Source organism: Choristoneura fumiferana, chromosome 23 (genome assembly GCF_025370935.1).
Source record: "Choristoneura fumiferana chromosome 23, NRCan_CFum_1, whole genome shotgun sequence".
Classification (NCBI taxonomy): Eukaryota; Metazoa; Arthropoda; class Insecta; order Lepidoptera; family Tortricidae; genus Choristoneura; species Choristoneura fumiferana.
The window spans coordinates 9,136,604-9,150,531 of record NC_133494.1 but is presented as its reverse complement, the minus strand read 5'-3'; the positions used below and the strand labels follow the sequence as shown (position 1 = coordinate 9,150,531).

Genomic DNA, 13,928 nt, shown 5'->3' with positions numbered 1-13,928 from the left:
ACTTTTAGTATCTTCATCTGGATACTGCAAGGTATAACTACCAATTTTCAAAACTACACGAGTTTTTCCCCTGATTGCCCATATTCGGCTTTATTTGATCCTATAAAGCCCGTTACACACTAAGCAGATACGATAAGATATCTGTATCTGAACCCATATCTGTCAATATCGCTCCCTATACAATTCAATGAGCTAACACACACAGCGCAGATAACTTATATTTTATCGTGAAGTATCTGTGGGCACCGACATATATCGAAAGATGGCAAAGATATTATCTGCGTATATAAATTGATCTGTGTATAAATATGGTATAGTATTTTATCTGCAGATAGATACAGGTTGATGCATGCCGCTGCCCGCGCCCCTTTCCGCCTTTATGACCGCTGTGTTCCCTGCGCTGCTGGCTCATTCGTTGTTTACCTTTGGATGACGCGCCGTGACGTTTTTCTTCTGATAGATCCTCGAAGATATTAAATTCACCACGGTCCTTTTTAAGCATTATATGACGTTCTATCCAAATCCTTCGCCTGTTAGTACATTGTAATGCAACACAAACATCAAATTCATAATCAGAATCGTCATCTGACGAGCTGTCTAGTAAATCTAGAAGAGATAAACACGAAAACATCCTGTATAAACAATCCGCACCAAAAAACACGACTACTCAGTTTGAAAGATTTAGACTGAATGTATCGTCTCGAATATTATCGTATCTGCGTAGTGTGTGACACGCTTAACAGACGATCGAACGGTCCGGCGGACCGAGAGGGACACAACTGTCTGTTAGAGTAAGATGGTGGTATGGATATCCCATTCTAGCAGATGGCTGCGTCCCTCTCGGTCCGCTGGACCGTTCGATCGTCTGTTAAGCGTGTCACACACTACGCAGATACGATAATATTCGAGACGATACATTCAGTCTAAATCTTTCAAACTGAGTAGACTTGTTTTTTGGCGCGGATAGTTTATACAGGATGTTTTCGTGTTTATCTCTTCTAGATTTACTCGAGTGCAGCGGGGCTCTCACATCAACCTGTATCTATCTGCAGATAAAATACTATACCATATTTATATCGGCAGATATTATACACAGATCAATTTATATACGCAGATAATATCTTTGCCATCTTTCGATATATGTCGGTGCCCACAGATACTTCACGATAAAATATAAGTTATCTGCGCTGTGTGTTTTAGCTCATTGAATTGTATAGAGAGCGATATTGAGAGATATGCGTTCAGATACAGATATCTTATCGTATCTGCTTAGTGTGTGACACGCATTACGGCTATTAGTTTGGGACTAGGTCAATTTGTCTCAAGTGTCCGATGATATTTATTTATTGTTTATTTTATTAAAATCATTACCATTTGAAACTGTCGGGGAAGATATATTTTCCGAGATTATTTGACTTATCGGAGAGATACCTAATAGTTTATTCCTAATTGATGGTCCTATATCAGCGTAACCATATTACCGATCACAATGAATCGATCATGTCATGTGGCATTTTGTACAACGAGGAAACGAGGTGGACAGTTCTCGCCACAATGCCCGCTTGGGAATTATGTATAACAATCAAGCTGAGCCGAAGCGACTCGGCTGATATTTTGCGACACAATAATAACAGCATTAGTCAGAAGTTTTAATTTATTTTTTCTACTCCTGTACTTTTAATTAACAATTAAAGGTCCACACTCCACAAACGACTCGAATACAATGATATACATAACGATCGAATACAAAAGGAATACAATGATATACTAACATGAAAAGTCCGGGAAAAAGTCTATAAATCTATGGCTCATAAAAGCACACTTATTGATGCTTTTATATTGCTTTGAAATTCATAATATTATATTTTACTAGGTAGGTACATTTGAAAACAAAGAACATAAGTAATCATTAGTTGACTCAAGATTTTTTTTGATCTCACGACAAGTTATTTACATTATAAAACTTAAAAGTTATAAAACCATCAAAGTAAAAAAAAATCAAATTTTCACCGCATAGATACTTATACATGCCACTTTTTTTTTCATGATTACGTGGAAGCATTCAATGTAACGCCTCGCCAGTTCAATGTCATGGTTTCATTGTATGACCTCTAACGTACTACCCATATGATTGTTACCTGTGCTCGCTCACTGAGTAAATATGGGTAAAAAACTTAAGTACTTAAATCCTGCATTTACTGGTAAATATGTCTAAGTTCGAATAAATAATCAAAAACCCGACTGCCTTAAAAAAGCTTTTAATTTAAAGTGAATAGAAAAAACAAGTTATACTTAGTGCAGCAGTCTAGTAACTTCACTGCACACACGTTAACACCCGGGCGGGACCCATTCCAAATCGTAATTGGCTACTGGGTCCCGACTGTTAACCTTATTACCTAACGGAGTTCAAAACTACTAGATTTGTTTTTAGTTCCGTACCCAAAGGGTAAAAAACTAAAAAAACGGGACGGAAGACTCCACTGTCCGTCTGTCTGTCTGTCATCAGGCTGTACCTCATGAACCGTGATAGGTAGACAGTTGAAATTTTCACAGATGATGTATTTCGTCACTACTTAAAAAAAAACTCGTACCTCAAAATAGATAATTTTCTTAGTGAACTTTATGAACATTATGTCAAAGTTCAATTTTGTTGACATATTGATTTTAGATACGAGATTTTTTCAAAGCAGTGACGATTTCTGTTGCCGCTATAACAACAAATACTAAAAACAGAATGAAATAAATATTTAAGAAGGCTCCCATACAACAAACGTGTTTTTTTTGCAGTTTTTTGGCTAATGTCTAATTTTGTATATAGATCGATAATGTACGAAACCAAATCGTGAGCGAGTCTGACTCGCGCTTGGTCGGTTTATTATATTTTCATTCGATGCACATTCACATATCGTTACAATACAAAAAATTTTAATCCCTTTTATTATTTTTCGCTGACGCCATATTGAAACAGTTACTTAGGTATAATTACCTTGACAGTTATGACGAATCTAATGATAATTTAAGCTTGAAATCCGTTCAGCCATGTAGGCTACAGAGAGGACCAAAGATATAGACATGCACCTACATACACACATACATAAATAAATACATAATCCTCGGAAAATATATCCTCCTACGGGCAGTCGGATAAAAATAACATAAGTTCTATCTATATTAGTTCTCTCTCTATACTATACACTAGCACTACATGTACGATGGGACTCAAGTTTTTATTGTAGGTAAGTATGTAAGTACATCTTTATGCAATGAAAGCCTTCGCAGAAGAAGTCGCCTGATGATCGGGGTAGGAGTAGGTACTTGTACTACATATATCTATTCTGTGGTAGGAGTGAGTTACAGTTACCTGCATTAATATCTGCCACAGCGGAGCGTGAAAAAATATCTGCCTCGTTCTACCGACCCTATAAATAGAGCCGTGTCAGATATTTATGAGGGCTTTGTTGTGTCAGATTATTGGTGCTGGTGACTGTACGTGACAACTTGAAAGGGAATATATATTAAAACCCCCGACACACAAAAACGCCAGCAAAAATAAAAAATAAACGCCCGAAAAAAAACCCCACCAAAAAAGACAACTAAAAAGTAAAAAATAATTATGCACTACCTAGCTGTTGCCCGCGACTTCATCCGCGAAGAATTCGTTTATCCCTATCCCGTGGGGACTATGCTGATTTCCCGCAAAATTAGCCTAAGTTAATTTAGTATACGTACCTAGTAATATTTTTTTTATCCAAGCGTCGTCGGTTTCGGGGGACCGCTAAGGTTAACAGGAAACTAAAGTACATATTTTGTATTTTTTAAAGTATTAACCTTAGCGGTCCCCCGACACCGACGACGCTTAGATATAAAAAAAAATATTAATATGTACTTATACTAAATTACCTTAGGCAAATTTTTGCGGAAAATCAGCATAGTCCCCGCGGGATAGGAACAAACGAATTCTTAGCAGATGAAGTCGCGGGCAACAGCTAGGTAGTGCATAATACGGTATTTGACTATTTTGTATGTATTTTATAAATTAAAACTACACAATGCCTGTTATCGAATAGAGAAACAATTTTTAAGCTACATTTACAAATAACAAAGTTATAAAATTTTGAAATTCAAGATTAGAAAGAGAAAGACATACTGGCATGTGACGTCACACGCCAGTACGTCCATTCTTGCTGCATAGAGAAAAGCGCTTGAGAAAGAGACAGGTGTATAGATTTATCAAAAAATCGCTATAAATCCAATTTTCAACCGATTTAAGTTTTCTCTTCACTAAACACTGTCTGTATATATATCTATATTTTCATAATAATATTAAGATAATGGCAAATTCAGAAGTTGTCAAATACCGTATTGTTTTTTAATTTTTAGTTGTCTTTTTGGCAGCGTTTTTTTGTGTTGGGGGTTTTTTAATTTTTTATTTAATTTTTTTTATTTTATGTTTTTTAAACTGGTATATATTTTTTTAGTGCACTAGTGTGTTGGATATCCTGGCTGCAGTATCAGCTCATTGTGCTACCACCATTGCATTGTATGTAGAATCAAATATTAATATATATCTGCTAAAGAGTATATGCTGGATATCCTGGCTGCAGCATCACGATTGCATTGTATGTAGAATCAAATACTGATTGAATCCAACACGATATATCTGCTATTCTTTTTTCAAGAGTATACTGGTGTGCTGGATATCCTGGCTGCAGCATCAGGCCGAGAATTCCATAATCTTGCATAGTTATATTATATAGCATACATGGGTATTTCAAATTTTAGGTCCCAAATATGTTTGAAAGTAAAGTAAATACCCATTATGCGTCTAAGATTCCTACCGCAGCGAACAAAAGAGCTAATGATTTTAAAACGGCTAAACTGATTGTGATAAAACATGTCTACGAACCATCGCTAGAAAACCTGCTTTCCAATAAAAAAAACCGCATTCAAATCGGTCCACCCGTTTAAGAGCTACGGCGCCACAGACAGACACACAGACATACAGACACACATAGCGGTCAAACTTATAACACCCCTCTTTTTGCGTGGGGGGTTAAAAACGACAGTGATCGCAACAACAGCTTGTATATCTTTGCGTTGAAACAACAGTGACTTTAAAGCTACTTATCTGTTGGCTTTCAAAAATAATTTCTTTGAACTTTTGCTTAAAAAATGTTATGCCTTTTCAAATCTCCCAATCTAGATAGGTAGTACCTACAGATACATTGTGTATGAGCTATGTTTACTTAGATATACTAGACTTATAAATTTGCAATTTATTAAGTAATTGGATACGGGTGCTATTTTACTAGACCTAGAAAAGTTATTAGGTACGTGTGTAGTCATGATGTACTTACTTCTTTCTTACTCGTGATGCTATGCTATGCCCGTGGATCATAATCAGTATACTTTGATTAGTAGTTAATTGAATCGGATGCGCATGCTTCTTTAGATAAGCAGGTTTACGGCCTTTTTAAGCATATAGCGTAAGTTAACTTCAAAGATATTAGATAATTAAGCCATATACAACTAAGCCTTGCTATGTGTGACTTTCTAGCACCATTTTATTAATGAAGTTAAATATTCGTAGCTGACTGCTAACCTTTGCTGGTCGGAGACGCTAATGCCTACCCCCCTATGCCTAATAGCAGTAATCTACCATATTATACTACCATAGGCTATATTATTATTAACCCTTAGGTTAAATTAGGTTTGTTAATTCCAGTAAAGATTTAAAGTTTTCAGTAAAAAAATACTTAAGTATAATGGGGCCAAGTATTACTTACATTAAATGCATGCACCTATTATAAATTATTGGCTTAGGTATCTTAATAATAGGTATTTATAAATACTACAAAAGCGAAAGTTTATGAAGATGTACCTAAGTGTTAGAATGATGCATGTGTGGATTTAATTATATTTATATTCTTTCAAGCAAAATTTTCTGAATTTTCTGGAATTCGATACAAATGTTCATAATATAGTTTATAATTGTTTATAACCTCAATTGACATTTAGGATACTTTTTACTACAGATAATTGCAAAGTTTCTGTGGGAAAGCGATAAACAAATTCTTTGTAGACATGGGCATGCCGGCGACAGCTATTTTTCCAATAAAACTATCCATTATCGATATCCAACTAGGTACGTATTTTACATTAAAGAAATTCCAATCGCAACTGACCAATCAAACTGGTGACGTATTGCGTTCTTCGCGCACGTTTACCGGTCGAATCGTTATTTGCTGGAAATAACAAAATTCTATCGCTTAGTCCGGATAAGAATCCAATAAAATCACGTTCGATAGTGTCGTGAGCGAAATTCTTTTATGGCTAGCGTTCTCGGGCGTAAACATCGGCTAGTATTTGATAACACCAGAACAGCGCCTCAAACTGTTGACATTCGTACCTGGCGCTGCTACGGACGGAATGCTCTGGTTTCTTAAACACCATTCATTACTTCGTGCTTAACGAGGCTCTTTTGAACTCGTTTGGGATTCAAGACAATAATTATGTACTTCGTCTTTAGTGTGACACAAACATACCTATCATATCATCAACATAAATATCATTGCTGCTTAATCGTACGCACCTAATTACTGTGCGCCCAAAATAGTTATGATAATAAAAACTATGTTTTATCCTCCTAACGCCCAAGTCAAATTTTTGATATATGAACATTAAACTTTACGTCATTTATGATAGAGTTTGAAGTTCAAATTACAATAAGTCCTTAATTTTATTTATTTATTTAAGTATAACAGTTTACATTTTAGGCTTACAGTACAACACCAAAGCGCCTAGAATGCTAAAAATAATAAATCTTACTCAGGATAAAATTTATGTGTTATGATAAAAAAAAAAACAAATAACAATAGTAACCTGAAATTAAACATACTTATTAATAATTAATTATACATATTTATTACACAATGCAGTTATTTTAGCTATCAGATTGTGAATTGTGTGTGTTATAAAGGACTCTGGGCGTTAGGAGGTTAAGCATAGACTTCGGTTCTGTATGTAGCTATTTAGCTATAAGGAACCTTCTAGGTTTTATGCCCCGTGGTAATGTAATAGCTGGTTGGTTGGTACTTGGTAGCCGCAATGTTTACGTAATGTTGAGCTTGAACTTGCATCTGGAATATTCCGCATAAACGAGCGAAGTGAAAGCCGGAGCAATAAGTTTTTTTTTATTCGACTGGATGGCAAACGAGCAAGTGAGTCTCCTGATGGTAAGAGATTACCACCGCCCATAAACATCTGCAACACCAGGGGTATTGCAGATGCGTTGCCAACCTAGAGGCCTAAGATGGGATACCTCAAGTGCCAGTATTTTTTTTGCTAGGGTTTTTTTTTTCATTTTAGCGCAATATTTTCAGAATAATTAGGTACGACTGACTAAGGAACAATTTTGGAGGCAAGTTCAGAGTGGTACCTAATATTCTCGAGGAAGCCGAGAAGGCTAATGATGTCATGTGAAATCACGAAACGCTATTTACTTTGTTTTTTGCAAACCTAAAACGTTTGCGCCATTATCCTCAGGGATTTACTGCCGTTTGAAGCTAATGTTTGAAGGTAACGTGTGTCTGTGAAGTTCCTTAATATTTGATATACCTACTTAAGTTTGTAATTATTGTAAAAACTGCGCCAGCAGAGCTGACTCACATAATTTGTTTATCATTTAACGCGCCGTACCGCAATCAATTTGTTTGGAGAGAGTTGACATTGACAGAAATGAATTCTCAATTTTTTTGAAGAATGCGGAATTACGTTAAATTTCTTTGTTTTTGGAAGGGCGAATACAGTTGGGCTGGGCTGCTATCGGGAAACATCGGCATATCCTGTCGTCAGATATCCCTCAGTGCCCAAAAACGAAAGTCTTCAACCAGTGCGTCCTACCAGTTTTAACCTATACGGAGCCGAAACGTGGACTTTGTCTGCGGGACTAATCTACAAATTCATGGTCGCTCAGTCGCTCAGCGAGCTATGGAGAGAGCAATGCTAGGGGTTTCTTTGAAGGATAAAAACCGAAATCACATTATCTGGCAAAGAACGAAAGTCACCGACGTTGCTCAGAGAACTAGTGCGCTGAAGTGGCGTTGAGCTGGCCACGTCTGTCGCAGGACCGATGAACCGTGGAGTAGACGAGTCCTCAAATGGAGACCACGGACGGGAAAACGTAGTGTAGGGTGTCCTGAGGCACGGTGGACGGACGACCTTAAGAGGGGCGCTGGTGGCGGCTGGATGCGAGGGGCTGAAAACAGTGTTGTGGCGCGCCATGGGGGAGGTCTATATGTCCAGCAGTGGACTGCTGTAGGCTGATGATGATGATCATGAAAGGAATAAGTAATTTTCAAAATTAATCCAAAATTTGACAAAATTGAAAAAAATCATGATTTAAACCTCGTCGTTACCTATAGTCCAAAAAAATCTACATTTAAAGAATACAAAAAGATAATCTTGATCATGTTCACTGTGGCGAACACTATCAATTTAACCTGTCCTCTCCCAGAGGCACAAATTTGTGTCCAAAATCCTTCGATCCTGTTATCCTGGGAGATGACAGGTTAAGGGTGACATTGATCACTTGCAAAACCCAACAGGAGGTAGCTACTTACTATAAGCATGCTATAATATAAACGCATGTGCATATCATAAATATGTATCCTTTACTGCGGCCGGCAGTATCAATGTTTGGATTACTAATTCTAAGTTATGGATGTGAAAGTCACGGCTTTCTTACATAACTGCTCAACCTTTATGTGGTTAGGGCTTCCGGAAAATTGACGTAGGTAAGTATTTGATTGAACCAGGCATTACTTTGCGGATGTCCATATCCACGAACCTAAACCAATTAAATGTGGTTTTAGTTCATAATTAACGTAGGTTAAGGTGCAGTTAACTGCGTTTTTATTGCATTTGAAACCACCTCTCATGTTTGTGAGATTAGTTATTGTCCGGTTTGTATTTCAAATACAATAAATAGTATTCTTGCATCGTTGTATACGCAAGTATCGTTAAGATTTATTTTATATCCCACTTGCAACACTTCTAATTACCTACCTGTACGGAAGTTTAACATAGTAAATAAACTCCATTTCTAATTTCATACGTTTCTTTGTCTTTAAGTATATTTGGTCGTAATAAATATGTAATTGCACTATAAATCTATCGACGTTATTATCCGTTTGTAGAAAGATGTTTTGCTTCTAATGTTTTGATTGATCTTTACGATTGAATAATGTACAAAATTTACTGACAGGAAAAACCTTATACGAAACTGTTAAATTTATTAAGAAATATAAAATATTCATTATTGCAACTCAGAACTCAGTCGGACACGCCCAGGAGGTTCCGTAGCCATTACGAAAAAAATCAAATAATATTTTTCTAAGGATTTCGAATTGTGTACAGAATCTTCCAAGTTTAGTTATTTTTTACTCTTAAACTACTAATAACTCTCAAGCAATCTTAGCCGCTATAATTTTCCTTGTAAATTTGATATATTCACTACCATTCCGAATTTCTTCAAATTTTTCCACCCAACAGTTTAGATTTTAGAGGGGGGGACGCTCGATTTTAATGAAAATTTGCACTTTAAAGTTGAATATTTCACAAACAGATCACTGAATAGAAAAATCCTATCCAACACTATCCAACAATACCCCACACTATAGGGTTAGTCGAGAAAAAAATATTACCCCCATTACGTCTATGGGAGGTAAACTAAAAAAAAATTTTTTACTTTTTTTTTTTGTACTACCTACTTTGTCGGCGTAACGTGACTGATATGTATACCTTTCATGCCAAATTACAGCTTTCTAGTACTAACGATCTCTGAGCTTACTTGCGGACAGACAGACAGACGGACAGACATGGCGAAACTATAAGGGTTCCTAGTTGACTACGGAACCCTAAAAAGCTTACCTCAGCTGTAGGTATGTATAGGATACGTAAAGTGAGAATGATTCAATATTTTTCTCGTCTAATCCCATGGTGTGGGATATTGTCGAGTAGGTCTTTCATTTCGAAACATTATATGTAGTTGTATAAATCATTTTTCGATTCAGGGATATGGTTGCAATAGTAGATTGATAACCAAGGGTGGAAAGTGATCCATTTCACCAGAGATAGTTCGAGGGGAAATGGGTAATTTCACCCGAGTTAGACACACTACTTTTCATTTCGACTGTGAGGAATGTAAAATACTACAAAAGACGTAATAAAGATGAAATTTCTTGTTTCAAACGGATGTTCGGCGTTCAACCTCCATTGTTGTATATAAACTCCTTGGTCACGACGTGAAAAAAAAGTGTCATTGACGTAACTCAATTATCTTCGACTCCGTGGCCATTCGAAAAAATTTAAAAAAATTACTAAACCCTAGAGGGATTAGGAAACCCTAGAGATGAAAACGCAATTTTCCACCCGGCTCTACCCATGAAAATTAAACTTTCCGAACAGGAGAGGTGAAAAATTTTAAACTAAGAAGAGGTAGCTAATTTTGTTAGAGGCGATTCCCCCCTTCCGCCTTCACAAGCTAAACTATTGGCTTCAAAATTATTTTTCGGTTATATGTACCCTAGGTAACATGTTACTTAAAACTCGATTAGATAAGTAATAAATTTATTTATGTACGTAAGTACGGTAACGTCATACTAGGTGACAAATCTAATAAGTACAGTCATTCGAGTAAATAATAAACATTGAATTCTTAAGGTAACTTATTTACAGTGATTTACACGTACCTATAGCCATTATGTACAGGTGCTTTCAATGTTGAGTGAAACAATTACGACGCACAACCATTTTGATCCAGCGATTAGTACGCTATAAGTTCTTTGAGATATGTAAATTTTACCAGTGGGTAGTTTACTTTTTTTTTCTTTATTATTTAAGGGTACCTAACTGGTTTTTAGTTGCGCATCAGCAATAGAGGAGGGAATGCGCCGCGCTCAATTTAAAATGTATTTACGAGATGAATCGAATTTCGATAACTGAATTAAGCCGTGGTTATAAAATATATGCGCAATGTTATCGCTAGTTTTGTTAATGATAAGTTTAATATTTTTATATTATAGAAACGTTTTGAAACGTACAAAAGAGTGAACTGTGTCTAATGCAAATAAATTTATAAGACGATTAAACGATTAAACGATTTTTTTACTGTTAGCACTTTAAAACACGACAACAAACGGAACTAAAAGTAATAAAACTACACATATAATTAAAAAAATAAACAATTAACAAATAAAAAGTTTGTTTAGTATTAGTTCAATTATTAAGCGACGGTGACCTAGGAGGGATTTTTTATTTATAGGTTAGGCTAGGTTATATATTTTTTGTACATAGTCATATTTTTAAATGTTTAATGTATTGTGTTTTATTGCTTTTTGTTATAAATAAATTTTAAACAGTTCATTATTAATTCAACCTAATATGGATACAATATTATTACTTACATTATAATATACTCTACATAAATGTCAAGTTACAAAAAATTCCATTTTTTTAAGTTGTTTACAAAAGGAGTTTTTAACAAACCTGGGGCAAATACCTAAAATAGGTACTAATAGGTACTAAGTTTAAAGTAGGTAGGTAGGTAGGTTTTAAGTTTGTGATGGTGAATAAAAATTTCTATTATTATTATTTAAGTAAAATTATGTTGCAACCATGATTTTAATTTGTTAGACCTAGTTATGATTGTTTGAACAGTTTGAAGCAATTAATTTCAATGAAACATTTCGGAAGTTTTTAAATACCTAAGTACTCACGAATACATTAATGTATCTAACAGCGAGAATAAATTATGTTGGGAATGACTGACTAAACGTCGACTTTTCTCGTCACAATAACAATACAATTCATGTCAGTCAGTTCCACGCCAGTATTTATATTTTCTTTTTCCTACAGATTTTTTTAATGAATAAATAAACAACACTCACCTGTAATCTTACTAAATACGAGCAGTGCCATTTCTGTGTCAAAAAATGTCCAGTGTCCAAAATAAAAATCACAGAAAACTTTTTCACTTTAAGCGGTGTACATTTTCCGTTTGGATTAGTGTTAACGCTTTCCAGGTAGGTGTTGTTACGCAGTTCGCGAGCGAGTGAGCCGGCCCGGCTGCGCGGGCGCCTACCATCAACAACCACCGTGAGGTACTGGCGTTATGTTACTGCCACATTTCCGCTCTAAATCTAAACTATGACTGTGAGAAAACCAATTTTTAGCAAAAAATCCATTCGATCCGTGTGTTTTAAATTGTGTATTTCTGCCTTTGCTATTCGTAGCTTTTCTACCAATGTTTGCGTGGGATTACGTCGTTGCCCATTGCAGGGCTGGCTTGTCTTTCTAAGTAAGTATTTTGGAACATGCAAAGAAGTTAAAATCGTACAAACCACCAGCGGATTGTATCCGATGATTTTAGGTACCAAGAAATGCTCGAGTAGGTTATTTATTACCCATAAGCCTACTCATGAGTTGCCTACTCTAGTCCATTTTCATTTACTTACTTAGAATCAAACTCCTTACCCGCTGTAGAGATTTTTATCTAGAGTCACTAACTACATCTTTAGTGACTTGGACGTTTTAGCACACCTACATTCAATAGTCATAGTTGCTACAAACCAAAAAAAAGTAATAGCTATTTTATAATTGTTTTGAGTTAGGTACAAAACGACAAACCACTTTAATACGGAACTATAAAACCTAACTTGTATTTAAGTAATCTAGCCTTAATATTTTCTTAAAATAATGCATGGTCTTCCTAAACTAGTGTATTGGCATAACACTTATCTTTCTATCTAATCATACAAAATACTTAGTGTTTATTATGCAATTATAAATTAAAATATATAATAAATAGTTGTAATTTTACACAAATTGACATAATTGCTTAATAAACACTCTTTTTATATTTTCTTTATCTAACCTAATAATGAATCTGTTGTCCACATGGACGGATTTACCCGGATATTTTAAGAGTAGTCTGCCGATGCTGTCGGCCTAGAAAGTCCGTATAAGGGGGAAGGATTCCGTACAGGTATATCTGCAGCGCTGATGTAATTGTAGGTTAATTGATTTTCTTCAATAACTATATAGTGCACTTTTTTTGTTTCCACCACGAATACCTTTGGGATGTTGCCAGGTCGTTTAACCTTCTTTTACGCCAACTCTCAGATAAACTTCGAATAAAGAAAACATTCGTATTTTGGTCCGATAAAACTGCGCTTAAAAAATCTAACAGCGTTTGCCTCAATGTCATAATACCTACAAAGAACACAACCTTTCTCCTGTCTAGGCTATTTCAGGCAATTTACCATGTGGTAAAGAAGACAACGACCCAGCTACAACTTCATGCGACCGATGTTGAAATGAGCGTTGTTTTCTGTTCATTGCGCGGTTACGTTCTGATGCGAGGTTTCCTTATTTGTTATCCTTGTTAAATGGTAATCGCATAACTCATTTTGGCACCATTAGGTACACATCAGACATGGGTTTCCAGAAAAGTTAGTTATCGTCTTGTTGTCTCTTTTGAATAAAAAAAAAAGTTGAATTACATTGACATGGAAGATCAAATAGTGCACCATAAAAAAGAAGACCCATGCGTTTGACTACAAAACAATGTAAGATTTCACCGGGACACCAGGCGGCACAACCAGTAGCCACCACCAACAAAATGTATGCAGCTTTGCGCAACCAAGTGGATACCAGGTGAGATACCCCTTGGTGGCGGCGACTGGTTGTGCCGCCTGGTGTCCCGGTGAAATATAGCCCTTAAGGCAGCTGTACAATACGGTAGGTACATAAATATCACACAAGTGTATACAAAATAGATTTTTTTTAAGCCACTTGGAAGGAAAGTACAGTCTACATCATAAATAAGTGATAACTTTTGTACCTTATCGCTTTCAGACGTTACATGA

At 35.8% G+C, this 13,928-nt stretch overlaps 2 protein-coding genes across 4 annotated transcripts in view; one reads left to right on the top strand and one right to left on the bottom strand.

Annotated features, from left to right (window-relative positions):
* The window catches only part of Hacl (2-hydroxyacyl-CoA lyase), a 49,170-nt gene that overhangs the window by 6,028 nt on the left and 29,214 nt on the right, over positions 1–13,928 (top strand). The window lies entirely within an intron of this gene.
* LOC141441006 (sialin-like) overlaps positions 1–13,928 on the bottom strand; it is a 38,459-nt gene that overhangs the window by 19,770 nt on the left and 4,761 nt on the right. Inside the window, exon 1 of one of the 3 annotated variants that reach the window (XM_074105616.1) lies at positions 11,949–12,181. The exons of 1 other annotated variant lie outside the window; for it this stretch is intronic. In XM_074105616.1, the coding sequence (XP_073961717.1) occupies positions 11,949–11,979 (31 nt within the window). In that variant the 5' untranslated portion in view covers positions 11,980–12,181. Of the gene's footprint in view, positions 1–10,751; positions 10,859–11,948; positions 12,182–13,928 lie in introns of those variants that run through there. One more of the 3 variants, XM_074105618.1, reaches the window with a different exon arrangement.